We start from the raw sequence: 27,820 nt of genomic DNA on the forward strand, positions 1-27,820 counted from the left end.
AAAAGAACCATGAAAATAATCTAACATCAACAATCACTTATGTTGTTAGACACATACAATGATCACTATGGTTTAAATTTTGAAGATTATTATTATTATTATTAAACAGGATTTATATAGCGCCAACATATTACGCAGCGCTGTACATTAAATAGGGATGCTCTTAAATGTCACATCAAACAGAATGAAGTCTCGTTCGCGACACATTTCGCCTGTTTCTGGCTTCCTTGGGGGCAAATGGAGACTTGAGCAAAGAATAATGCTAATAAAAAGTGATGTATATATATCAGCAAAGTACAATAACTTATTGCATGGTAATTACACACAGTACAAAATGGCTTGACAATAATAAAGGTTACATAGATAACTTTATCTTACAACAACTTTTTTTTAATCTTGGTTCTGTACTTTACGACGATTATTTTTAAATGAAACAACTCAGTTGCAGTTGAACTGCAGATTTTCAGCTTTAATTCAGTGGGTTGAACAAAAAGATAGCATAAAAATGTGAGGAACTAGGGCCTTTTTTTTTTTTTTTTTTTCATTTTAAAAAATGAGTGTTGAACTTAAAGAGATCACGGGGGGGGGGGGGTGCTTATCCGTGGAAGATTTTGCTGTGATCAGAAACATGCAGTAAAAGGAGCTCTTCATGCAGGTGAAACAAGCCATCCTTAAGAAAAACATCCGAGAAATTGCATCAATATTAGGAGTGGCAAAATCTACAGTTTGGCACATCATGAGAAAGAAACAAAGCACTGGTGAACTCAGCAACGCCAAAAGACATGGACGTTCACGGATGACAACAGTGGTGGATGATTGCAGAACCATTTCCATGGTGAAGAGAAACCCCTTCACAACAGCAAACCAAGTGAACAACACTCTCCAGGAAGTAGGCGTATCGATATCCAAGTCTACTATAAAGAGAAGACTGCATGAAAGTAAATACAGAGGGTGCACTGCAAGGTGCAAGCCACTCATAAGCCTCAATAATAGAAAGGCTAGATTGGACTTTGCTAAAAATCATCTAAAAAAGCCAGCACAGTTCTGGGAAAACATTCTTTGGACAGATGAAACCAAGATCAACCTTGGTTGAAAAAAGTATGGAGAAGGCATGGAACAGCTCATGATCCAAAGCATAGCACATCATCTGTAAAACATGGTAGAGGCAGTGTCATGGCTTGGGCGTGCATGGCTGCCAGTGGCACTGGGACACTAGTGTTTATCAATGATGTGACACAGGACATAAACAGCCGAATGAATTCAGAGGTGTTCAGAGACATACTGTCTGCTCAAATCCAGCTAAATGCAGTCACATTGATTGGGAGGCGTTTCATAATACAGATGGACAATGACCCAAAACATACAGCCAAAGCAACCCAGGAGTTTACTAAAGCAAAGAAGTGGAATATTCTTGAATGGGCAAGTCAGTCATCTGATCTGAATCCAACTGAGCATGCATTTCACTTGTTTAAGACTAAATTTCGGACAGAGAAGCCCACAAACAGCAACTGAAAGCCGCTGAAGTAAAGGCCTGACGGGGCGTTAAAAAGGAGGAAACCCAGCATCTGGTGATATCATTTTCATGCAATCTTTTTGTTCAACCCACTGAATTAAAGCTGAAAGTCTGCATCTGAGTTGTTTCATTTAAAACTAATTGTGGTAATGTACAGAACCAAAAGTAGAAAAAAAGTTGTCTCTGTCCAAATATTTATGGACCTATTTGTATATTTAATTTTAAGTACAAACTATGAGTTGTATAACCATATTCCAGTATCATACTTGGGAGTATGTACAAAATACATCATATATCAATATGATTTACCATTTGTGAGTTATAGTACTATGAAAACATCATTATCAAAAAGAGGAAAGGAATTGGAATAAAGGAAAGGAGGAAAAAAGGGATTTTAAATAGATATTATATATGCCAAGAGTACTCCGTTTGTTTGAAAATCAGTTAATCAGATAATACTGACTCAGACCTTTTGAGTTGGACTTCCCAATTAGTTGTATGGTATAGAAATGGTTTTCTAGAAATGGTGATTAAATCCATTCAGCATTTAGCTTTGGTTCTTAATAAGGCGTTGTCAATATCCCCACCTCTAGGGTTAGGGGATACTTTTTCCATAACTGAAAAAAAAAAACTTTATTGTCAAAGTTATGTACAGTGCCCACGTGGTAACTGGCTGGTGTAGTCATTTTCCCAGTGTTAACCGAGTAGATGTGTTCGAACATAACTTTTCGTAATGCTCTTTTAGGTTTACTTATGTAGAATCCAACACAGGTACAAGAAATTAGGTAAATAACACCAGGTGTAGAACAATCTATTTTAGTTTGGGAGAAAAAAACCTCGTTGTTCATTCAACCATGGACACTATGTGGACTTTCCACATCTGAATGTGCCTAGAGTTACTCCACTATGGGTAGTGGAGGATTCTTCAGAATATTGACTTTGAACCAATGTATCTTTTAGAGAGATGGAATTGCGATATGTAATACTGGGATGATTATGGATGAATTTTGATATTTTTGCCTAATAGAATATGCCAATGTTTTTGTAAGATGTTTTGAATCTCGCTGTTTTGAATCAATTTTGATTATTGAATGTAGAAATGACTCTGACTGAGCCTTCCAATGATTGTGATTTATTCTGTGTTATTAATGTTTGACGGTCTGCTATAAGAGCTTTTTGATAAGCCTTTTTAGAAGGTTTTCACTGTAGCCCCTATCTTGGAGCCTGTCTTTTAAGGCTGGAGATTCTTTTTTGAAGTCTGTTAGGTCACTGCAATTCCGATATTCTAATATTCCAAAATATTGGCTCATGGGAATACTTTTTTTTGAGAGGGTCCGGGAAAGCACTTTTGATGTGCAGGATGGTATTGCCTACATTTTCTTTCCTAAACGATGTGATGTTTAGTTGTACACTGGATGTAATTCTAATAAATGTGTCTAGAAGGGTTACCTGTTGGTCGTGAGTGTACAGTGTAGGTCCTGTCTAAAGTATAAACACATCATCAAATGAATAAAAATAAAATTGTTCAAGGATGTTAACAGGTATTTCATTGTACCAGTGGGAGTTGAGTAAGATTTTATAGCAGATTGCTTCACAATGTTTTTTGTCTAAGATAATCACCACACCTACTAACCTAGAGACTCACGATTTCCTTTCGGATATAAATATACTAATTACCACAAACCAGATTTTGACACACACCTTTCAAACTGACACATCATCATTGGTACATCTAGTACCCACTGCATCACCAACAAATCCAATTGGCTCGCCTGATATCTTATCACTCTCTACCATCACAGCTACGACATCCAACACAGGTGCAATCCCCAAAAACAGTTTTTTTTTTTTTATAGAGTTACACTTTCCCATTAATTCCATCTCCAAAGCAAACCAGGGGCCCGATGGACACCTACTTAGTGAAGATGGCCATCGAGAACAAGAACTAGAAATAATAAATCTTTCATCGTATACTTTGTCTTCTGATAAAAATCAACTAATAAAACTTAAAGTCACATTTTGCCCTTCATCAAACTTGAATGAATTTGAGTTAGGTAAAGATCACCATCTTTTTGCCAGAAAGCAAACTTTAAAAGTTTGGTATGACAAATCTCAGCCATCTAATCAATTAATATTAACCACCAGAATTCAGACAATTTCATACACAGGACTTTAAAACTTTAAAGATACTTCACAAATTATTGGCTGAAATCAGGATAAGGACTCATTGCCCCAAAATACCTCCTTCTATCCCCCAAAGACATTCTAAATCAAAATTGTTTTCCTACTTTCACCCAGACTCCCCATATACATACTTTTGTAAACTTGGTAACTCAAGAGATAACTAAATTAGATCCAAATACCCTGAGAACCACTGACAATTTAGAACCTGAATTACGAGAAGCCTTATTGAAATTAAAAAACAATGACAGCATTGTTATAAAACCATCTGATAAAGGCAGTAACAAAGACAAAAATCTTATCTTAGACAAAAATCATTATAAAGCAATCTGCTAAAAAATCTTACTCAACTCCCACTGGTACAAAGAAATACCTGGCAACGTAATTGAACAATTTTACACAGAGTACTATGCAATTATAAACCAAGCATTTCAATCAAGGACTATTGATGTCAAAATGAAGGAATGTTTGAACACTAAGCATCCCATTACACCCACTATTTATTTGCTCCTGAAAGTTCACAAAGATCTTAAAAATCCATCAGGACGCTTAATCATTTTGGGAATTAGGTTGATTTCATCAAATGCAAGCGAATTGGTGGATGCCTATCTAAGACTGATAAGTCACCTCCCTCCCTTCCATCTCATCTTAAACACATGTGAGATCACCCATAGCAACAGGGGGTGTTTCAAACAGGAAACAGGTCAAGCAGGTTAAAAGTGCATCAAGGGTTTTATTCACTAATACTATTTCTACACAAAAACAGGCAAAATAAAACAAACAGCAAAAATAAAGCCTGGCTACTTGCCTCTAACTCACTGTTAGTTCCATTAACTAGCAATCCAGCCCAACCTAGTACTGTGCAGAACTCTAAGGCCCTAACCATACAGCTTTTCCAACAAAGTCTTTACTCACACTTCACCTTGGACTTCCAGCTCACCAGCCAAGTAGGAGCCACAGTAGTAAACAGAGTTTATATCCCCAGGTTAATTTCCAGGATGGGTTTCAGCTGAGATAATTACACCTGATCATACCCAGGCCTCTTCAGCTCCCCCACCTGGCCAAGAAGCTCATTGTCATTCAGCCAGGTACTTCAACCCCACCTTCAGGTCAAAAGGAAAACTGTTTGACTAAACAGGAAAATACCCTGCGTATAACCTGTATCAGAGCAAACCCTGAGATTTCTTTGGCCAGCTGTTACAGATACCAGAGAACTACTTAAATTCACATCTCAACTACATGTACCCCCAAACTCAACACTAGTGACAAATGATGTTGAAGCTTTATATTGCAGCATACCTCATTCTAAGGGATTACAGGTCATTCAAACCTACTTAAATATTTTCTACCTCCTTCAATTATATTGTAGCATAGGCACTATAAATTATCTTAACTAGAAATATCTTTACATTTAAAAATCAACATTACTTGCAAAACCAGGACGTAGCAATGGGCACACGATGTGCGCCATCCTACACCAGGGGCTACAGTAAAAACCTTCTCAAAAAAACTTACTGCAGGCAGCTTGACAGCACGGCTCTCCGCCAGCTCCGCTTCTGGTTCCACGCTAAAGGTTTCAGCAGCTGCAACAGTGCTTTTGACGGGGGAACACTTGGAGTATACAGGCTCTGCTAGCATGGTCAGAAAGACCGCAGGGAAGATAAAGGAACAGGGATCTCGTGCTCAGACCCCGTGTCTGCAATCTAAAATGGATGATCATCGGGACTCTCTGCACCTTTCCTGGGAGACCTATCTGGACGGCAGAGTGCAGGACAAGACCCGAGAGACTATAACTCAGAATCACTCTCCATCTAATAATTTCAGTTCTCTTAGCACTGGAGATAAAGAAGCCTCGTCTACCACCAGCTTCCTGGCTTCTACTGAATCTACTAATAGATATCTGGCCTTATCTCAGGGTCATGCCACTCTTTACATGTTGCGCCCCCCCTATCTGAGGGGGAAACTAGATTGTTTGCTCATTTGGCATCTGTATTGCAATCAGTGCTGTCTAAAACTTCAGCCACTATTACTTCTGACCTCAGACATAATTTACAAGGGCTGGGCAATAGATTGGAAATAATTGAGCAAACACTAGATGCCACTTCTTCCAGAATTTTTAAGAACATGAAACAGATACCGATGCTGGAATCCCAAATTGAAGAATTACATCACAAAATTGAGGACTTGATAAATCTTTCTAGGCATTCCAACGTCCGTATAAGAGGCTTACCTGAATCCTTCAAAGATGTAACAGTGGTTAAACAATTTTGTAGAAACATGTTACCTGAACTGCCAGATTCTCATCTAGAAATTGATAGGGCCTACAGGGTATTGGCGTCTCCCAGAGCTGATAGGCTATTAATGTTAAAACCCATTTTGATTCTACTAAAGAAGCATTATTGAGATTTACCAGAAATCATGATTCTGTGTTAATGGAATACAAGGTTTTTTCTGATCTTTTATTTCATACTATACAACGCAGAGGAGCGTTGAAGCCTCTTCTTCAAGCTCCTTTTTCACAAAAGATAAAATATCAGTGGTCTTTTCCTTTTTGCCTGGTATTTCAACTGCAAGGAAAGACTTTTTCCTTCACCACGTTTGATGAAGGTGAAAATCTACTACGTGAGCTTGCTCTGCTACCTAATATTGTCCACACTTCAGGTCCTACTACTGGGGACCAAAATTCATTATATCCCTTGTGGCAAAAAGTTACCTCGGGCACCAAAGGAGTCTCTAAGCCTTCTTGAGAGGACTGTAGCAAAAAGATTCCTTAAATTTGTAAGCTACTCTTTAAGTTTAACTGCCTTTTTTATATCTTTTTTGAACAGGACAATCTATTTGATTTTGCCAATTTATCCTGTATGCTTTATTCTGGGTGATCCATTATTGGAGTTTATTGTATTACAATATTGTGACTACTGAGCCTATTATTGTTATAGATATGCAATTTATTTAAATATGTTTGATTGTTTTATGTTTTATTATTTTTTATGTATTTTTGCTGGACTTCAAAATTGCATGAGCTGATTCTCTAACCACAGGTGGGGCAGAGGAGCTGCCAGGACAAAACATGCTCTCTGCCTGTGAAAAGACACTAGCGGGTACAGTTTACAACTTGGACCCCTTTGGTTTCAAACCATGTTTTTGGGACAAGGATATATCCCTTAAGTTCAGGGTTACCAAGCTGGCCATTTCCTCTTAGCCTCCTTCTGGAGGCTGGGGGGGGGTGCTTGATTTCCCAGAATTCTCATATTTATACATTTCTGCTATTTGTGTGGTCTTTGTCTTTTGTTTAATGGGTGCTTTTTATTAGTGTTCTTTCCTTCCCCCCAGGTTTTCCAGGTATAACTTGAAACAGGCTTTTTTCCCTGAAACAGGTGATAGATTGTGGGATCAACAGTGAATCTTCAAAAACAACCTCACCCTCTGGTGTTATTGTCACACAATGTGCAAGGGCTAAATTCCCCACCTGAACAGGCTAAAGCCTTTCATTATTATAATTCCCTTAAAGTAGACAGCTTGGCACTGCAATAATCTAATTTTTCTCCTAGCTCTATGCCTAGCCCTGACTCCTGTCAGTATGAGTATACCCTGAAGGTGGGAATACTCATACACCGGAACCTAAGCCCTAGTAGCCCTGAATTGCCCTAGGAAAAGTGACAGGGTTTGAGACTACTTGTTCCTTCCCAGATGAACGAACCAGTGTCTCCCTGAGGCCTAGTAACAACAAGCACAAGAAAACAACAAAAACACCAAGAGCAGTACAACTTATCTTAAATAGAAAATAGATGAGCAGGAACTCTGGAGAGGACAACACAAACCAGCTCTTCCACATCCAAGCAGTGAAGATCAACTACATAGCATGAAGTGTGAGGCCAGACTAAATAGAGGATCAGTAATGACCACCAGCTGCAGCTGAGACAAGAGGTGTGGTCATTACAAACAACAACACTGAAACAAGTGAAAACAAAGAGACTGTCAGATAACCTCACATGCAGCTTGTCTCACAGATCTTCTAACCTCAGTCACGGGAGGGACCGTGACATCAATACTCATGTGTTGATCAAATTTTCCTTCGAACCCGGTTGATGCCCTTGGTGACCCAAGCGCAAATCCTCATGGTTCCTTGGTCAGATCATGACCAAGGTATTGTACGTCTGAGGAGTGTCCGAAGTACTCAATCAAATTTTAGATAGAGACTCAATGAGGGCCTTTTGCAAGACCCAGTGATAGAAACGGAGAAACGGAGATAAATTTACTTGATCCAGCCAACAACTGGAAAACTCATGAGGCCTATATAGAGGGGAACTTATTAAGATCAAAAGAAATTTAGAGAAAGGCTCATAAAAACTAAAATGAAGGAGTTTCATGCTCTGCAATTGTGACAAATCTGACCCAGCATTAAATCTTCGACCAAACCAAAAGTCTGCGTACTGAGCTAAACTTGACACTGACGACTAAAGCAAAAAAATTTGGGGGGGCTCATAAATTTTATATGTGGGATGATAAGCCTGGGAGGTATTTGGCCAACAAGTTGAATCCAAGATCCAAAACTTTTGCCCTCCCTAAAATCAAAATGAGAGATGGAAAGATCAAATCCAGAAAAGATTTTGGCAACATTCAAGGAATTTTATTCCTCTCTTCACGGTAAATGACAATGCAACTCAGGAGGTAATAGATTCTTTTCTTAAAGCACATCATATATGGAAACTTAGGCTCAAACATAAAAAACTTTTAGAGCAACCCATTGAGGGGGAGGAAATTCTTAAATCGCTCAAAGGTTTAAAGTTTAGTAGCGCCCCTGGCCCAGACGGATTCTCGTATGTTTATTTTAAAAAGTTCACTTCACAATTGATCCCCCATTTGATATCATATTACAACTTTCCACAGGAGGGTAACCCCCTCCCTCTGGAAGCGAATCGTGCCTTCATTAGCGCGATTCCAAAACCAGGTAAAGATGCCACTGATGTGTCTAATTATAGACGGATTTCTTTGATCAATTGTATTTGAAATTGATGACAGAATCATAGTGAGCCGTTTGAGCTCTTTTCTGGGTTTATATATTTATCCCGATCAAGTAGGTTTCATGCTTTCTAAGACAAGCACCTGATCAGACAAGACATACTATAGATCTGATCTCATTGATAAAGGATAACTGGGATGGAGGCAGTAAGAGAGGCCATACTTCTGGCTAAAGACTTGCAGAAAGCATTTGATAGCGTCTTCTGGTTCTATTTGTTTAAAGTTCTTTCCGTGAGGGGCTTTGGTAATTATTATTAATAAATATCTATGATAAACCGTTAGCAAATATCTCATTGGTTGGTTTTCTTTCTTCTAACATTTATATCGAGAGGTACGAGACAGGTGCTCGTTATCCCCTCTCCTATTTACACTTGCGATAGAAGCATTGGATATAGCAATTAGGGAAAATCGAGATATATGTGGAAAAAAAAAAAAAGTGTTATGAGAGAACATAAATGTGTTTTATTTGCGATGATATTGTGATGTATATATCCTCTCCTCATGTCTCTTTACCTAATCTTTTCAAGATTTTGGATAGATTCCCAGTGATATCAGGCCTACATGTAAATAAGTCCAAATCTCAGGTCCTTAACAAATATTTCTAAACCCAAAAGCACGATAATTAAAAAGAATTTTGATTTGTGCTGGAAAACTGAAGCTGCATACACAGGTCCAATAATTATCGTTGGAAACGAACGACGATCAAACGACTGATTGGCCAAAAATCGTTCTAAAAAAAGTGACCAACAACAGCAACAAACGAGGATTGTCGTTGGAAATAAACGACCGTCACGGTGGATCAGATTGGCCGACGATCGTTCACTATCTATTGTGTGTACAGTCATTCAGTGATCGTGCATGTTTCTGCAATACATTTTCTCTTTTACATGTCACTCCCTGCTTTGTTCAAACAATTGTATCCAGCGCCTGTACACTATTGGTAAATAGTGGAAAACTATGTTGACCCCAAGCTCCAAGGGGGGTATGGGGGTTACCTCTTTTTTTTCATTATTTTCTGGCGTCCGCAAATTAAGTACTGAATATCTTATTAGAGAAAAGGAACTCCCATGCCAGGAATATTTTCATTATAGGCATATTCGGCCCTTTGTTCTAAAACTCGTTTGGCCTCTTGTCCGCTGCGTTCTACAGCTTTTGAAAGCCCGTGAAGATCATTCACCGATACAAAAGCTCAAATATCAATTATATATGATATACTGATGTCTTAATATAAATTAAAATACATGTGTTCCTGGGAAGAGGATATATCTTCTTTATTGTCAAATATCTCTCCTAATTCCTCCCTGGTTAAAGCAAATTACAAGGTGATATTAAGGTGGTACTTGGTGCCTGAGCAGCTCGCCAAGTCTCACTCTTCAGCTTACCCATGGTGTTTTAGAGGATGTGATGCCAGAGGTTCAATGCTATATATGTGGTGGTCATGCCCAATTGCCAAAGCTTATTGGAAAGAAACGTTTACTATCTTTCATAGAGTTTTGGAATTGGAAGTAAGCTGCATCCCAGTTAATGCATTTTTAGCAAATGTGATCTGAAAGCCCCCAAATCTATTATGAAACTATTGAAACAGATGCTGTTGGCAGCTAGAATTACTCTAGCAAAATCCTGGAAGTCACCTACTATTCAAATTAGCCTTTTCTTCTGTAAAAATGGATTGGATTATGGTTAATGATAAGCTGACTCATATCCTAAAAAAACGCTATGGCTAAGTTTGATTTGATATGGGACCCTTGGAAGACCTATTGTTCCCATATACCAAGCAGATAAAAAATAAAATAGGTGGAAATTTACCTGTTTTTCATAATGTTGATCCCCTTTCCTCCCCAATCTTGTCTTCCCGTTTTTTGTGTTTGACTATGAAATTTCTGTTACTTAGATTATGGTTCTGTTACTTTTGCATCATTTACAGAAAATATTGTAATATTGCGTTGTGTTTAGGAAATTTATTTAATTTTTTTTTTTTTTTTTTTTTTTTAATTATAATGGTTGGCAATTTTTATACATTATCTCTTTAGAGGGGCTTTTTGCGCTATTTTTGTAATAACACACACAATTTTGATATGTAGAATGCTATTTATTCTAATACTTTAAACACATTTTTTAGGAAAATTAACAAAGATATAGAAATATAAATGCTTATATTATGGAGCTCATATGGAGCCCGTGGGTTTCACACAATTGGAAATTTAAGTCATGTTTTGTTTAATGATAAAAGTTTCCTGTTTGCTTAAAAGATACTACTTCCCTAATACACTTACTTTTCATGCTTTTTTTCACTTGGAAACTTATTCCACCCCCTAATGTTAACTTCTTGTTCTTAGAATATTTATGTAAAATTATAGCGATATGAAATATCTGTATCAGACTGGGAAGAGGGAGGAAGGGAAGGAAGGAAGAAAGGGAGGTGATGATGCACCGTTTATCCTTTTTTCGTTATATTATTTGCAAATATGTTTTGTTTATTTTTTTTTTCTCTCTCTCTCTAGGAGTTTATATTTTCGTATGTGGTCATTTTTCCTTTTGTCTATAATGGCTATTTTTGTGTCTTTATGTTTAAATGTGTGTAAAACTTGGTCTTGATTACATTGATAAAACTTAATAAAGATATTGAAATATAAAAGGCCTATCAAAAAGCTATTATGGCAGACCGTCAAACATTATTAACACAGAATAAATCACAATCATCGGAAGGCCCAGTCAGAGTCATTACCACATTCAATAATCAGCATAGAGAGATTCAAAACAATCTTACAAAAACATTAGCATATCCTATTAGGCGATCAAAAAATGTTAAAATTCATCTATATTCATCACAGTATTACATATCGCAAATTCGTCTCTCTAAAAAATACAATGGTTCACAGTCATTAGACTGAAGAATCCTCCACTACCCATAGTGGAGAAACTCTAGGCTCATTCGGATGTGGAAAGTGCACAGTGTCTATGGTTAAACGAACAACAGGGTTTTTTCTCCCAAACTAAAAATGGCACAAAATTCATCATCATCCTATAAAGTGTTCTACATCTGGTGTTATTTACCTAATTTCTTGTACCCGTATTAGATTCTACGTAAGTAAAACTAAAAGTGCATTCCGAAAACTTATGTACAAACACATCTACTCAATTAACACTTGGAAAATGACTACACCAGTCAAGTTACCACGTGGGCACTGTACATAACTTTGACAGTAAAGGTATTTATTTTTTGGTGTTGGAAAAAGTATCCCCTAACCCTGGAGGTGGGGATATTGACAACGCCTTAATAAGAACCAAAACGAAATGGATTTTTTTTGTTGAATGCCACTGCACCCCGCGGTCTGAATGATATGCTATCATTTAAACAATTTCTATAACATACAACTAATTGGGAAGTCCAACTCAAAAGGTCCGAGTCAGTATTATTTGATTAACTGAAATTCAAACAGAGTACTCTTAGTATAAATATTATATATTTAAAATCCCTTTCTTCCAATTCCTTTCCTTTTTTTTTGATAATGCTGTTTTCATAGTACTATAACTCACAAATGATAAATCGAGTTATCATTAATGAAATTAATGAGATAGCATTGTATTAGAAGAATTGTGTTTTCTCTATTTTCACAAATGTGTTGTATATGTACAAGTTTGATATATGCTGTATTTCGTATATACTCCCAAGTATGATACTGGAATATGGTTATGCAACTCATAGTTTGTACTTAAAGGGGTTTTGTTTTCTTTATACTCCAAATATAATTTAAGGTCTAATATGTATACATTCAGAAATTCACATGTATAATTTTACAAAAAAAATACACATTATACACAATTAGTCCATTACGGTCATATGTAATATTCACCTATTTACCAAATTGCATTGATATACATCACTTTATCATCTTTTACTGCCACACATATGCCTTTCTGCGCTCTACGAGGGACAGGAGGTGCACATAAAGCTATTCTGCTAATGTGCGCCTCATTGTCTTGGCAACACAATCCAATGTGTCTGCCAAAACCCATCCCTCCTTTAGTCCTTAGAGCTTCCAAGGACCAGGACATGCGTTAAGGAAACAATTTTGTCTCCTCACTGGCAGGCGAAAGCCCAGAATGAAAATATGTTAATTACTTTAAAGACACGTCCCTTGGAGAGGGAGGTATTATCCTTCTACATTTCTCTTTACCCTTATCTCCACTTGCGGTTTTTCCTGCACACGCAAAGATAAATGTTAAACCATCTAGGCGGAATTGGGATCCAACTTTGCCTTCTAAATAGATATAACACATGTGGAGTTTGAACAAGCACGCAGATGCACACACGTGCACGCCATTTAAACCCAAATAATGATCATGTCAAATTAACTGGGCAGAAGAATGTATGACTTCCGGCATCAACACTAAGACAGCGCATGCGTGATTTACACACACGCTGCATAATTATATTTTTTATTTCAACCCTTTATTAAGCGTGACCTGCCTGCTGCATTCAGTCTCATTTTTAACTGGCTGTGGACACTCTGCTCTCTCTTTACACCACAGATGAAAAGTACGTTTTTGATTGATACGAGCGCATGCGCGAGCTTATGCACAAGAGCATACTCTTTCCCTTCACACTATCAATAACCATCTAAAAATTTCTTTGACTTCACATAATTAAATATAGATATATATAATCACTTAAATGTCTACTCTGTTTCTTACAGTCCCCCCCCCCCCCTTCACTTTTAATTGGCTATGTATGCCTAAATAATTGGATGCCATAGATGTAAGTACTTTTAAGTAGACTTAAAGTAGAGTAAGTATTTTTATGTAAGTATTTTAAGTAGATTTACCTTATTACCTACTTACTAGGTAATAATCGACTAATACATTTATGGTTCTATCCCAGGTCTCTAATCCCTTTTTATATCTAACAAACTAACAAATCAATACCTGGACAGAATTATTAAACACAAACTAGGAGAGACATATTTATAATTATTTATGTATATTCTTATTCTTTATCATGGCATAATAATCATCTCAGTATCAGTCTGGCTACAAACAGATCATTTAATCCCTTGAAGATGTGAAAGGTCCCATTCTCTTCGTATTTCAAGTAAGTTCATTTCCTTTTAAAAATTAGAACCCCTCCTGGATTATATGGTTCTAACAAAACACTTTTTCCATTGGATACCACGTTGTTAACACACAGCCACTATTGGTATTAATGTTGTGATCACTTCTGGATCATTGTAAATGCTAATTTGTAAGTAATATGTTAATTTTATGTATATATATTAGATAAATATATAGACCTCTATTCAAACAAATTTATTTGAAAATCATATTCCTACTTTTTCTAAACACATTACTTTCACGATGTAAGATAAAAAAATTTATGTAACCTGTACTACTGTCAAGCTATTTTGTACTGTGTAATTACCATGCAATAAGTTATTGTACTTTACTGATCTATAAACATCTCTTTTTAAATAGCATTATTATCTTTGCTCAAGTTTTCAATTCCCCTGAGGAAGCCAAAATATAAATATGAACCATAGTGATCATTGTATTTGTCTAACAACATAAGAGATTGTTGATGTTACATTTTCACCGTTCCTTTTTGCTTACTCATTTTTATATTTTATGTTTGAATAATACAAATAAAGAATAGATTTTAATTATGACTATCAAAGTACCTTAAAAGCCCATCCTTCTCTACCCCCCCCCCCCCCCCTTTTTGTCCCCTTCAATTTCTCATTAATTATGAAGCCTGGCACAACCTAGAATCATTGTAAAATTTTGTCATCATAAGTCATCAATTTTATGATCCATGGGAGCGTTATTCATTATCATCAAAGGAACAATCAGATGTTTTAGAAACTCTTTAGCATAAAACTTAGCATACCTTTTGGGGCACTTGAAAACCTGTTGACTCTTTGTCAAGAGGAAAAATCAATTTATATTTTCGGTTTTTCCAATCTCATGCAATAGCTTTATTCACTGATGTGCAGGGAAGCATTGTTCTTTTCTGCTTCTAGCTTTCTATGTATGACTATGTGCTGGACTGAGGTTGATTTAACATGCTCATGAATGTGTTCCTTGGCTCATGATTGATCTCTATAAAAGTGAAATATACTGCAGAGATTGAAACCTTATGCTGCCCCTGTACAAAGCATTGGTCGGATCACATCTGGAAGGTCCATCCAGTTTTGGGCACCAGTTCACAAAAAAGACATTGTGGAATTTGAGAGACTGCAGAAAAGGGCAACTAAACTAATAAAAAGGAATTGAGGAACTCTAGCTATAAAGATAGATTAGCTGAACTGAAGTTACAATTAAGGGGGGCATATGATCACCTTGTAAGAATATATAAAGAGTGCACAGAGAACTAATTTCTGAACTATTCACTTTAAGATCATTACAAAGAACAAGAGGACACTGTGTCTGGAGGAAAAGAAGTTTAAGCCCTGAATAAAGAAGGGATTCTTCACTGTAAGGTCTGTGAAAATGTGTAATAGGCTTCATCAGATGGTAGTTTCAACAACTAATATACACTGCTTTAAGAAAAAGCTGTATGATTTTCTAGAAGCACAGAATATACCTCTCTTAATTGTAATGTCTTTTTTCAAACTGACTTACAATGTAACTATGTATAGAGTAAAGAGTGAAAGGCTTAAAAAAAAAAAAAAGCCAAATGCAAACAAACTTCAATCTGCGATTCCTTGGTTGTCCAACCAGTGGAGAGATATATTGTCATGGGTAACCAACAAAAGAAGGATGAGCAGAGCACTGCCAACAGAGGGAGGTAACTCATCATCTATAAAGGCATGTTAAGTCATCCAGCCAATCCGTGACCAGGGAGAGAAGGAAGGAAAAAAGATGCTGGCAACCTGCAATGGAATAGAGGAGTGTAACAGGTTTAGTTCCTTTTTAACACCTGGTGTATTAGAAAGAAAGAAACAAATACCTCTAGAAATAGAGATGGGGCTGTTCCACATGGTAAGTTTCAATTGGTGGTGGAGCTTGAGGCCAGATGTGGCTCAGGCAACACCTCGTCTTTACTATTTTTTCAAAAAGGAGAAAAAGTTGGAAGGACCTAAAGAACAAGGAAAGCCAGGTCCTATATGTGATCAGTAGCAGTTTTACCAGGAAAAATTATACTTGATCATTGTTTGGCCACACTGTTGCCAAAGACAATCAATTCTATAATTACCATTTACATATCCTTTTACTTAAAATTAAAGGCAATGCCACAATCATACAGAAAAAAACTCACACCTTACAAAATAGCTCCTTGCTGTTCTGTAACACACATGAATAGAAAAAAAATAAACACAAACATCTGTCAGCAAGAATATTGTCTATTTATGGGGGGGGCAGTGGGCCAACAGCAGTTTATGAGTGGTCCACTGCTCATGGAGGACAATAAACCCTTTTACTTTTTCCGGTGTTCAATTTTGAAACTTTTGTTATACATAAGCATTTTACACAGTTTCCTGAATAGAAACATACCTTGACTCTTTGAGCATTTTCGGTCAGAGATGCAGGTTTGGGGGCTTCTTCCAAGAATAACAGCTATACCGTCAGGGAGCTCAATAGGACTGTACTTTCTATCGACACTTCTTATGAAGCACTTCATTTCCAAGCAAGCAACACCAATGTAATTCACCTACTGGTACAGAAATATTACAGGGCAGAAGACGACAAAAGTGCACATAATAAAATATATATATATATATATATATATATATATATATATAAATCTACATTAACCCAACTCATGGTGCAGCGTATATAAGGGTTCAGCTGTTAATCCTGTAAAAACTAACACAACAGCAAAGTACTGGCTACCACTTAAGATTCTAAATTACATACTTTACCAAGTTTCAGACTAAAGACATAGCACATGTAGCAAAGATAAAAAAAAAAAAAATCTAAATGGAATATTACTATGCATTAAGCTCACCATAGGTCATGTGTCCAGAAGACATGAAGGTATACAATAATCAAAGCCTTACAAATAGGGCTGCAGGGGCAGCACACGATAGCTCAGAGGTAAGTGCTCTGGCCTTTGCAGCGCTAGGTCCCAGGTTGGAATTTCAGCCAGGACACTATCTGCATGGATTTTGCAGACTCTCCCCGTAGGTTTCCTCTGGGTACTCCGGTTTCCTCCCACATCCCAAAAACATGCAGTTAGGTTAATTGACTACCCCTCAAAATTGACCTTAGACTGACATATGACTATGGTGGGGACATTCGAATGTGAGCCCCTTTGAGGGACAGCTAGTGACATGACTATGGAATTTGTACAGCGCTGCATAATATGAAGACGCAATATAAATACTGTGTAATAAATATTACCAATAGGTAGTTCTGTGAAAAATGCATTAAGACTTGATTTATGATTGTATACCTGTACATACCTTCTCTACAATATAGATCTATGTGACTAAGGGGAATATTGTAGTTATATCATTTGTATTTATATTGCTGCATTTACATAGAAACTTAATAATGACCATTATGGGCTTTTTGTTGAGCAATTCTCAAAGCAAATGTTGTCTGGACATTTGTCAGTCTGTATTCTATGGTATTTGTTTAGAGTATTACCACTGTCCAATGCAGTACACACATGTCCAATTCAGTAGATTGGTAATAACGTTCAGTGTTCTCCCCAGAAAATATTTTCAGCCGGGTGGTGGGAAGCTGTAACCGGGTGGTAAAATAGTGGGCGGGGCAAGACACATTGGCGAGGCAAATTTAGCGCTCCCAGTTATTTATGCCACAGGGATCCAGTCCCCTCGCTTATTGTGGCAGTGTTCTACCTTCCCCCTATAATTGGTTCCAACTTTCTAATGCCTAGCTTGTTAAAATGTCCAATTTTTTCCATTTTTTGGGCATATGCCCAAACTGTTCAGTGCTGTGTATTTTAATACAACTGCCTAGTGTTCTAAATTTAATAGTGCAATCCCTTGTAGTAGTGCAACAGTGTTATCAATGTGGTGTAACAAGTTAGGCTTAGTTCAGATTAGCAGTAAAAAAACTGGGTCATGTACTCCTCCTGAGTGACTACTTGGCAACTGCTAGGCACCTGGGATTGGTAACAGGCAGTAAGTGCTGGGCTTTTTCAGGCCTAGCAGTTTTTCAAGCAGCAGTGGTTCCTGGTAAGATGAAAGTGAGAGGTAAACACAGCAAATGCAATCTTACTGCCAATGTGAATTCAGCATGACTTCAGATGTGTCTTCTTAGTGCTTTATTAAGGTAACGCAAAATTTTTGAGAAAAAAAATTTCAGTTAATTTGTCCACGAACTGAGCCTGGTGAGCCCCACACTTGCTCAGCTTCCCTCTTCTTTCCAGTGCTCTCCGTTCCATCAACTGCTGATCTCATTGGGCATGCATGATATTGAGCACTTTTCTTACATTATAGGAAAGCCCCTGATGATACATTCCTGATGTTGGACATGCGCAAGTGGAGCAGCCCACAGCAACTTGGGATATACCCCAGGAGGCTGCAGATTTACCTTTTAGTCTTTGCCACCATGGCAAAAATTAAAGTAAAAACAAAACAACAAAGGAATGTCATCCTTTATATAATGGTAAAATGTGGTGATGCTTTAGGAGCATCATGCATGTGATGTGCCCCTCCTCCCCCCGCTATCACTGCCCATATTCTTTGGGCAAAAAATAAATTGCTTGTGAAATTTATCCTCCCGCAGTGTGATAGCTGTGTATGTGTAAAGGCTGCTTGTCATATTCTGCAGCCTAACAACTCACCGTGTTCAATCTTTCAGATCTCCTAAATTGTTGGACAAATTTTTAGGGTACACAGGGGACCCTCATAGCTACCAATAACCAAAATTTCTTTTTTTTTTTTTTTCTTTCTTTTTTAAGAATTTCAAGATATGAGGATCACAAGTTTAAAAACTTGTGGAAATTGAACATCTGGGTTCCTGTTTCTTAGGTAACCAACTATGTCCATAGATATGTTTACTTTCCTAGTGGCTGAACTTGATGGGCTTGTGTCTTTTTTCAACCTAACCCACTATGTATCAAACACGTGTTTTTGCAATATTTTAATTTTTAAAATGCAGCAAGGAGCTGACGATCGTTCACTATCTATCGTGTGTACAGTCATTCAGTGATCGTGCATGTTTCTGCGGTACACTTTCTCCTTTACATGTCACTCCCTGCATTGTTCAAAGGATCATATCTAGCGTGTGGACACTGTTGGTGGATTATATTTGAACGATCGTATTGTTACAGCATGTACAGAATTGTGCACAAAATGATTGTTCAAGTATAATCGTGCATAATCATCGATCGGTCGTAATCGTTCATCTTCTAACGATAATTATTGGAAGTGTGTACCTAGCTTTACAGCCAAAAAATAGAGGGAAGGCCCAGCAAACATTCTACACAAATCAGAAAATTCATAAATATTCTATTCATAAATAGACCCCAAACATTCCCAACTTCCAGTGAAGGTAGTACAAGTAATATAAATAAATTTTCTTGCTTAACAAAAGTCCACTTACCAAAAAAAATTAGCATTTCTGAACACACATTAAGTACACCATTGCATAAAACCCATATATTATTATTAAACAGGATTTATATAGTACCAACATATTACGCAGCGCTGTACATTAAATAGGGATATATATATATATTTTTTATTATTTATAGATTTTTACTTTACATCAAAGGGTTGACAACCCTTGTATAGATTTTTAATTATTTTAAGTGCAAAAAGTATCCCAGGAACACAGGGCCTGCCGGGATACCTACATCACGCATCCAGGGGCGTCCATAATTCTTCACTTAAGGGGAAAGAGATGCCGAAAAAAGATCTTTAAGAAATGCTCACAATGCAACAACAATGCAATAGCAACAACTGTATAACCTTAAGAAGCAAGAAAACAAAGCACAGGAACACAATGACGCTCCCTAAAACACTGTGTGTTACTGCTTCAATAATGAGATTTCATTGAGCTGTTTGCCTTAAAACTGTTAAAATTGAAAACAAGTCTGCGAAACCCACAATACATGGACAGAACGCATTCCTGTACTGGCCAACATAAACTTCCAAACTCACGAACCCAAACTGAACCCAAACTGAACCCAACTCACTTAATAACGCCACGGTAGATGATAAAATGGTAGATGCTAGAACGGTGAATACAAGAATGGAGATGTTTATGGAAAAGGCGGGTCTTGTGGGTCTTACGGAGTGACGCAAGACGTACGGAGAAGTCTGGGGATTTTTTCTCTTTGCAACTGCGTGTATGTGGTTACTGTGGAGGATTTCCAGCTGATCGCTCTCACACCCAGACAGCTTGTAAGTGAGTAGACTATTGCAGTTTATTCTTGCTTTTCTAACTACTAGTTTTGCACTTATTCTTTCGCGTAAAGATCTATTTTCTTTCCTAAAAGATTGTGTATTTTACAGAGCTTCTTCGGGTAGGATCTAGTGATACAGGAGAGAACAAGGGGGGTTGTTTTGCAGATACAGGGGAGCACCTGCTGGGGGGGGATGATGCATTCTAAGGGTACAGGAGAGCACCTGTTTGGGGGGGTGTAATCTAGGGGTACAGGAGAGCACCTGGTGGGGTGTTGCATTCTAAGGGAACAGGAGAGCACGTGTTTGGGGGTGTAATCTAGGGGTACAGGAGTGCAACTGGTGGGGGGGATGTGATCTAGGGGTACAGGAGAGCATCCCTCTATTCGCTCTAACCTTATGTTTTCAATAACTCCTGTTTACTAGTTATCCATATGATTGTTAATAGTCCTTCAATTAATTACTGTTTATTATTTATCCATATGACTGTATAAATTCTTAAGAATATTCACTGTGTTCATTGTGTAGCTTTTGTACTGGTCTCCATAAGTACCCTTTAGGAAAGCCAATAAGCCAGACATTTCAATTTAAAAAACATAACAAAACAAACTAGTAGTGAAATTTTTTTAGTTAATCACAATCTCTGGTTATTCTGTACTTCTATATTGATGCATGATATTGGATTGCATATATTATTGCATGATTGTTATTGGCCCTTGATCAACCCCTCTCCATTTTCCTCTATATTTTCTTCTAGGGGTACAGGAAAGCACCTGGTGCGGGGGGGGGGGGGGGTGGCTAGGGTGGATGTGATCTATGGATTTATGTCAAAGGTTTAAATATTCTAAGTGGCCCATTAGTAGTGCTCTAGTAACCAGTGACCTGGCTCATGTAACCTGAGGGCAGCACAGTAGTGCAGTTATGCCAGTTATGCTAACATTCTGAATTACACCTAACCATACCACATGTTATCCAATTACCTTGAAACTTTTGAGATCTGCACCAAAATCAATGTTGCTGAAACCACTTGTTGTGTTTTTTGTAAATGTTGTTTTTGTTTTTGTTTTTGTTTTTACAGGCTCTTTTCAGTCTTTTTGTTTTTTTTTTTTTTTTGGTTTTTTATATTTTGAGGATTCATTTTTCTTGTTATGGAAAAAGTAGTATCTTTATTTGTCCATATGAGTCACCACCAGAACAGAATTGAGCAGGACATCCTATTGTGACACCTGAATCCAGTTCTGCAACACATTGACACAGACCTCTGGCTAAAGCAGTCATAAGTAATCAAGATATTTAGGAATTAAATTTTGTTTACAGATCAGATTTTGCTTCCAAATGTGTGCCCTGACAACTCATGTATGGAACGTTTATTTGGCTGTACTTTTTTTTTTTTTTCTTTGCAGTATAGAGATGTCATAGGAGAGACACCATCAACTTCAATAATAATGAAAGAGGGGAGTTAAAAAAAAAAAAAAAAAGAGCATGAAGGTAAAATCTTGAGAGATGAATTTACCTTTGTTAATAAAAGGTATTTATTAGAAATTTGTGTAAAATGTTTCTGCATGAGCACCTAATAAACTCATTTTAACACAATTGTGTTTGTTTTTCTTCACGACTACTAAAAGGTTTTTAGTATATACCCTGTTTCCCCGATGGTAAGACACTGTCTTATTTTTTTTGGAAGGCCAAAATATGCTCTAGGGCTTATTTTCAGGGGATGCCTTATCTATCTGTCAGCCTCGCTTTTCACTGCACCCCTCCCCCTGTCATCCCACTGCACCCCTCCCCCGTGCACTAGTCGTCAGTCATCAGTCCGTCGGAAGCTCGCTTTTCACTGCACCCCTCCCCCTGTCATCAGTCCGTCGGAAGCTCGCTTTTCACTGCACCCCTCCCCCTGTCATCAGTCCGTCGGAAGCTCGGAATGACTCGTGAGCTTCCGACAGACTGAGGACAGTGACTCGTGTCACCGGGGAGGGGTGCAGTGAAAAGCGAGGCTGACAGATAGATAGTTTCACATACGGTAGGATGAGAGAAATAGCCGCAGCTTCCCATCCAAGAGCATGCGGAGGCGACGGAGACGGAGGGACCACACGGAGTATTTGCGGGGGGGCCTTATTTTAAATTTTTTTCTAAAAAGGGGGGGCTGTCTTATTTGATGGCCCTGCCTTATCATCGGGGAAACACGGTATGATACTGAGTGTTGTATAATAAACATTTCAAACAAAAGTTCAAACATTCAAGTGTTCCTGTTCAAAGAAAGGTAAATTAACACCTACTTACCTGCAATCTCTAAAGAAATGGCTCCACGGTAAGATACCTATTATTATTATTATTATTAAACAGGATTTATATAGCGCCAACATATTACGCAGCGCTGTACATTAAATACCTAGTTTTGACAATGTGCTTTAGCAGTAATCGCTTATAACTGTTGGTTCTGGGACAGCACTAGAACATACAAATGTCCTGCCTTGTACAGGTTATAATGCCAGCTCTTGATTATAATAACATGGCATTATAAAGAAGATAAAAATGTCAATCATTGACCCTCATTCACAAACATGTCTAATACTAGAAAACATTGATCAAGAGAGAACCTTGGTGATCGTGTAAAGCTGAACTGCATTTTAAATAAGTGGCCTAAAAGGTGTCAAAAATTTGCAGTGTTGGACTGAAACATAGCAGATAAAAAATAAAATGAGTCAATCCAATCAAGGTTCTGCCATGATTATCTATCCCCAGTCTTCAAGAAGTAATAAATCAGGGTCATTGTGTCTTGGGCATCTAAAGACAGATTTAACCTATTTGTGGTTTTGCATTTCTCACTGATGGCTCAAGCCAAGAATAAATTGAAATCCATTTTTTTTTCAACAGACCAAATTTGTGAGCACTGGTTGAAAACAATATGATGCATTTTGACTCCGTACAACAGTGTTTTGGCCCCTGCATTAAAAAAAAAATCAACTTTGTTTGGCATTCACTATCCACATGGCATTTTGTATAAATACAACTCATCAATTTGATATTTAAGACACACAAGATAATTTTAGACACACTACATTCGAGCATGGTTACAGTGCCGTGATTTAAACTATGCTTATTACTTTCATCCTTGCACCAACGTCATCCTAGCAACGTGTTGTCTGCTCGCCCACTGCATTCTAACCTGTTCTGTACAAAATGAAGTAGAACTTACTTTATTTTACTAGGCTTCCCTCCAGCCACTCCCTTCTATCTAATTCTGTGTATAGCAGCTTAAACTGGAGTAGCTGGATAAAGGCCAAATAAAATGCAGTAAGGTAAATAAGGCGAAGTGCTGGCCTCTCACCCACTCCAATATAGCCTGCTCTGTGCAGTATAGGATAGAATGGAGCGAAAATATGTTTAAAGGAGGCAAAATGCAGTCCTCTCGTCCATTTCATTCTGGCTTGCTCTGTACAGGATAGAATGGTTGGAGTGAAGAAGAGTGCTGTCCTTTCTCCTAATCTCTAGCCTGCTCTGGGCAGAATAGGATAGAATGAGGGGATTGGAGAGAGGCTGAGTAAAATCTGAGGTACAAAAAGGCACATTGTTGTCCTCTCGCTGACTTTATTCTAGGCAAAACTGTATAAAGTAATAATATTACTATTAAACAGTATTTGTATAGCGCCAACATATTATGAAGCGCTGTACAATAAATAGGGGTTGCAAATGACAGATACAAATAATGATGCAGGAGGAAAAGAATGGAAGTTTGTAGGCGCCTTATCTATTTTACCCCTCTCTGTACAGAATAAGATAGAATGGAGTGGTTGGAGACACCTAGGGGTGTGATATAGGGGTAAAACAGAGCAACTGGAGGGTGTCATTTGGGTGTGCGAGAGATTAAATGTTGGGGGGGTTCAGGACAGTACCTGGGGTTGCAGCAGGAGAGCACATGGTGGAGAAAGAGAGCTGCTGGGGGAGCAAGAGGACACATCTGGGGTGCAGGAGAGCAGTGAGGGGGGAGAGCACTTTAAGGGGTGTGATCTGGGGGGACAGAACACCTGGGGGTTTTTCATTGGGGGAACAGGTGGAAACCTAGTGGGTGCAAGAAAGTTCCTGGGGGGGGTAACGTGATCTTGGGGTGCAGGAAAGTTTCTGGGTGTACAGCCAATGAGGGTACAAGAGAGCGCAAATGGGGGGTGCCATCTGGGGCAGGACAGGACAGCCCATGGGGGGGTGTGGAAGAGTGCATGGAGGTGTGAGATCTGGGGCATCAGGGGAAGGTGCTACTTGTGCAGGAGAGTGTATGGTGGGTGAGTGCTGAAGAGCACATTGGGGGTGGAATCTGGGGGCACATAAGTCTGCAAGGCAGTGCCTAGGGGTGCAGGGGAGCTCGTTAAGGGGTGGGATCTGGAGGTGCAGAAGAGTGCATGGGGGCGCAGGAGCGCAAAGAGGGGTGCAATATGAAGGTGCAGGACAGCATTTGGAGGGAAAACTTGGGGGTGTGATCTGGCAGTGTACTGGGCCTGGGGGTGCAAGAGAGCACATGGGGGTGGGATTTGGGAGGGCAAGAGAGCGCAAGGGGGTGTGTGATATAGGGGGTGGTTCATCTTGGGGTGAATGGGAGCTCATTGGGGTGGCATCTTGAGGCGAAAGGGAGCGACTGGAGGTAGGATCCTGGGAGGCAGTGCAGGAGTGCGCATGAGGGTGCAAGAGAAGACATGGGGGTGTGATCAGGTGGTTGAAAAGCACATAGGGGTGTGACCTAGGGGTTACAGGACAGGATATAGGGTGTGATCTAGGCTGCAAAATAGTGTCTGGTTGTGTTATGTGGGGTTACAGGATAGGAAATGGGGCATGATCCGGAGTTGCATAAAAGCATATGGGGGTGTGATTTTTGGGTGCAAAAGAGGTCCAAGGGTGAGAAGTGTTGTTCAGGAGGGCACCTAGAGTTTTTATCCGATGGGGGGGGGGCAGAAGGATCTATGGGTTGTAATGTGGGGGTGCAAGACAGCACCTTGGGCAGGATTTGGGGCTGCTAGAGTGTGCTTTACCATGGATGGGGTTTTAGGTCAAAAGATGAAATATTCTAAGTTATCCATTGGGAGTGCTCTAGTGACCTGGCCCATGTAACCCGATAAAGGCAGTACAGCAGAGGAGTATTGTCATCATGCTGAATTTCACCTAACAATACCACATGATGAAGATGTAATCTAATTTCATTGAAACGTTTGAGATCTGCACCAAAATCAATGTTGCTTCTCTATAATTCTTATTAGGGTAAATTTGGATTTACCACCAGAGAAGAATTAGGTAGGAAATCTTCTGACACCTGGATACAGTTATGCAGCCCCTGCTTCATATTATAACTGACACAGACCTGATGCATTTATAAGTAAAGCAGGATTTTTTGCAATATACAAGGGCTGTTTGACAGTAGCAAGACTAACATAAATTATTAAAAATATTTGTAAAAACTCTGTAAATTAATAAAATATAAAGCCTTAGATGAAATTTGACGTTTGAAGTATATCTATTCTATATTTTTTTAAAAAACAAATTTAAAAATTGCATGTAGGTGATTTTTTTTTTGTGGATGGAGAAAATCGAGAACAGAGCGGTCATCAAATTCCCTCACTTAAATGGCCTAAACACTAAGGAAATCCATAATGTGATGCAAGAAGTGTTAAAAGATGATTCTCCTTCTTATTCCACTGTCAAAAGATGGGTTGTCGAGATCAAACAAGGTCTAAAAAACCTTTGTGATAAAGAAGGCCTGGAGCACCCAAAGCACTTTGATCCAGAGACAAAACAGCAGTCCCAACAATGGAAACACAAAGGTTCTCCTACCCCAATGAAGGCAAGGATCACAAAGTCCTCAATGAAGGTCATGGCCTCTGTCTTCTGGGATAGTCATGGTGTAGTGATGATTGACTTTCTTGAAAAGTGTCAAAAAATCACTGGGACTTATTATTCCACATTATTAAAAAAATAAAAGGAGTAATGGAAGGTAAAAAGATGGGGAAAGTTGACAAAAGATGTTTTGTTTCATCAGGACAATGCGCCAACACACAAGTCAGCTGTTGTAAAGGCCACAGTTCATGAATGGGGCTTTGAATTGTTAGAACACCCACCTTTACACCAGATATGGCCCCATCGGACTATTATCTATTTGGATATTTAAAGAAATACCTGAAAGGGAAGAAATTTGACTCTGATGATGATGTCATCAAGGCTGTGGAGGACTTCCTTGAGGGCCAACATGTTGAGTTCTAAAAAAAAGCCTTAAAAGAAAGATCTGAAAGGTGCATTCTGCATCATGGACATAATATTGAAAATGTATGATATAGAAATGTCGTATAGAAAATAAAGTTCCTAGCTTGTCTTTATGGTTGAGACTCATTACTAGTCAAACAGCCCTTGTAATCCTGTTTACAGATCAGCCTGTGCTTCAAAACCTCAATGCTTAGTCATGTGTACCTTGAGAACCCCAAAATATCTGGCTGTGAAATATTTATTTGGCTGTAATTACTTTTTTTTTTTGGCAGTTTAGATATGTCATAGTAGAGATATCATCAACTTCAATTGTAACCAATGAGGGGAGTTAAAAAAGAAGACAGATGAGCATAAAGGTAAAATCTTGTGAGGTTAACACAACGTAGGCTAATGTAGTGGGTGAGAGGAGGGCAGCATTTAGCCTCCTTTACCTCACCGCATTTTACTAAGCCTCCCTCCAACGATGGATTCTATCCTATTCTGCACAGAGCAGGCTAGATTAGAGTGGGAAAGAGGAGGACAGCACTTTGCCTCATTTACCTCACTGCATTTTATTTGGCCTTTTTCTAGCTACTACATTCAAGGCTCCTCTGTACAGAATGAGGTGGAAAGAAGTGGACAGTAGTAGATTTAGAAAATATAGAATAAAGAGCAGAGAAGGGCTTTTTGGCAGGCAAATGTATTGTAACAGCCGGCCAACAAAAACACATTGTTGTATCCAGGACAATAGGTATATGCAGAATACTTTCTGAATGACTGAATGAATGGCTGAATGACAATGGGCTTCTTGGCCAGGTGGGGGAGCTAAAGAGGCTTGTGGATGATTAAGAGTAAATTATCCCAGCTGAAACCCATCCTGGCAATTAGGCTGTGGATATAAACTCCCAGCCTGCTCTTTCCTAAGCCCCCCGTTCTTGGCCCCGTGAGCTGGGAGGAGTCCTAGGGTATACTGTGAGTAAAAACACAGACTTTTTGGGAAAAACTGTATGGTTAGGGAATTAGAGTCCTGCGCAGCTGTAAGTTGTCCAGGACTGTTAGTGAGGGAACTAACAGTCAGTTAGAGGCCAAGTGGCCAGGCTTTATTTTGCTGTTTGTTTATTTTGCATATTTTGGCAGCATGGTGGCTCAGGGGTTAGCACTCCAGCCTTTGTAGCACTAGGTCCTGGGTTCAAATCCCACCCAGGACACTATCTGCATGGAGTTTGCAGGTTCTCCCCGTGTCTGCGTGGGTTTCCTCCGGGTACCCCGGTTTCCTCCCACATCCCAAAAACATGCAGTTAAGTTAATTGGCTTCCCCCTAAAATTGACCCTACATTAACCACATATGACTATAGTAGGGACATTAGATTGTGAGCTCCTTTGAGGGACAGTTAGTGACACGACTATGAACTTTGTACAGCGCTGCGTAATATGATGGCGCTATATAAATACTGTATAATAATAATAATAATAATAATATTATTTTTCTGTGAAAAAGTCTTAGTTAACCACCTGAGCGTTACACTGATTTCTAGATTTCTGTTCCAAAAGCGTCACAGGTTTTCAT

The 27,820-nt window shown here is 38.6% G+C and overlaps 1 protein-coding gene and 1 long non-coding RNA gene across 11 annotated transcripts in view; one reads left to right on the forward strand and one right to left on the reverse strand.

Annotated features, from left to right (window-relative positions):
• PNKP (polynucleotide kinase 3'-phosphatase) overlaps positions 1-27,820 on the reverse strand; it is a 285,690-nt gene that overhangs the window by 216,691 nt on the left and 41,179 nt on the right. For 4 of the 9 annotated variants that reach the window (XR_011922635.1, XM_072425521.1, XM_072425523.1 and 1 more), the window contains exons 1-2: positions 19,827-19,916; positions 16,208-16,367 (exon numbers count right to left, since the gene is read on the reverse strand). Coding sequence is in view for 7 of the 9 variants with exons in the window: in XM_072425521.1 (XP_072281622.1) it covers positions 16,208-16,334 (127 nt within the window). In the remaining 2 variants the exon portion in view is untranslated. Of the gene's footprint in view, positions 1-15,401; positions 15,586-16,207; positions 16,368-19,826; positions 19,917-27,820 lie in introns of those variants that run through there. The other 5 variants (XM_072425517.1, XM_072425520.1, XM_072425518.1 and 2 more) reach the window with 5 other exon arrangements.
• Positions 19,941-21,627, forward strand: LOC140340374 (uncharacterized). Of its 2 annotated transcripts, none has more exons than XR_011922636.1 (2): positions 19,941-20,038; positions 21,113-21,627. It is a non-coding gene; the product is annotated as an uncharacterized lncRNA (long non-coding RNA). The 2 variants fall into 2 exon arrangements; XR_011922637.1 differs by having other exon boundaries at positions 19,944-20,034.

Source organism: Pyxicephalus adspersus, chromosome 11, assembly GCF_032062135.1.
Source record: "Pyxicephalus adspersus chromosome 11, UCB_Pads_2.0, whole genome shotgun sequence".
NCBI lineage: Eukaryota > Metazoa > Chordata > Amphibia > Anura > Pyxicephalidae > Pyxicephalus > Pyxicephalus adspersus.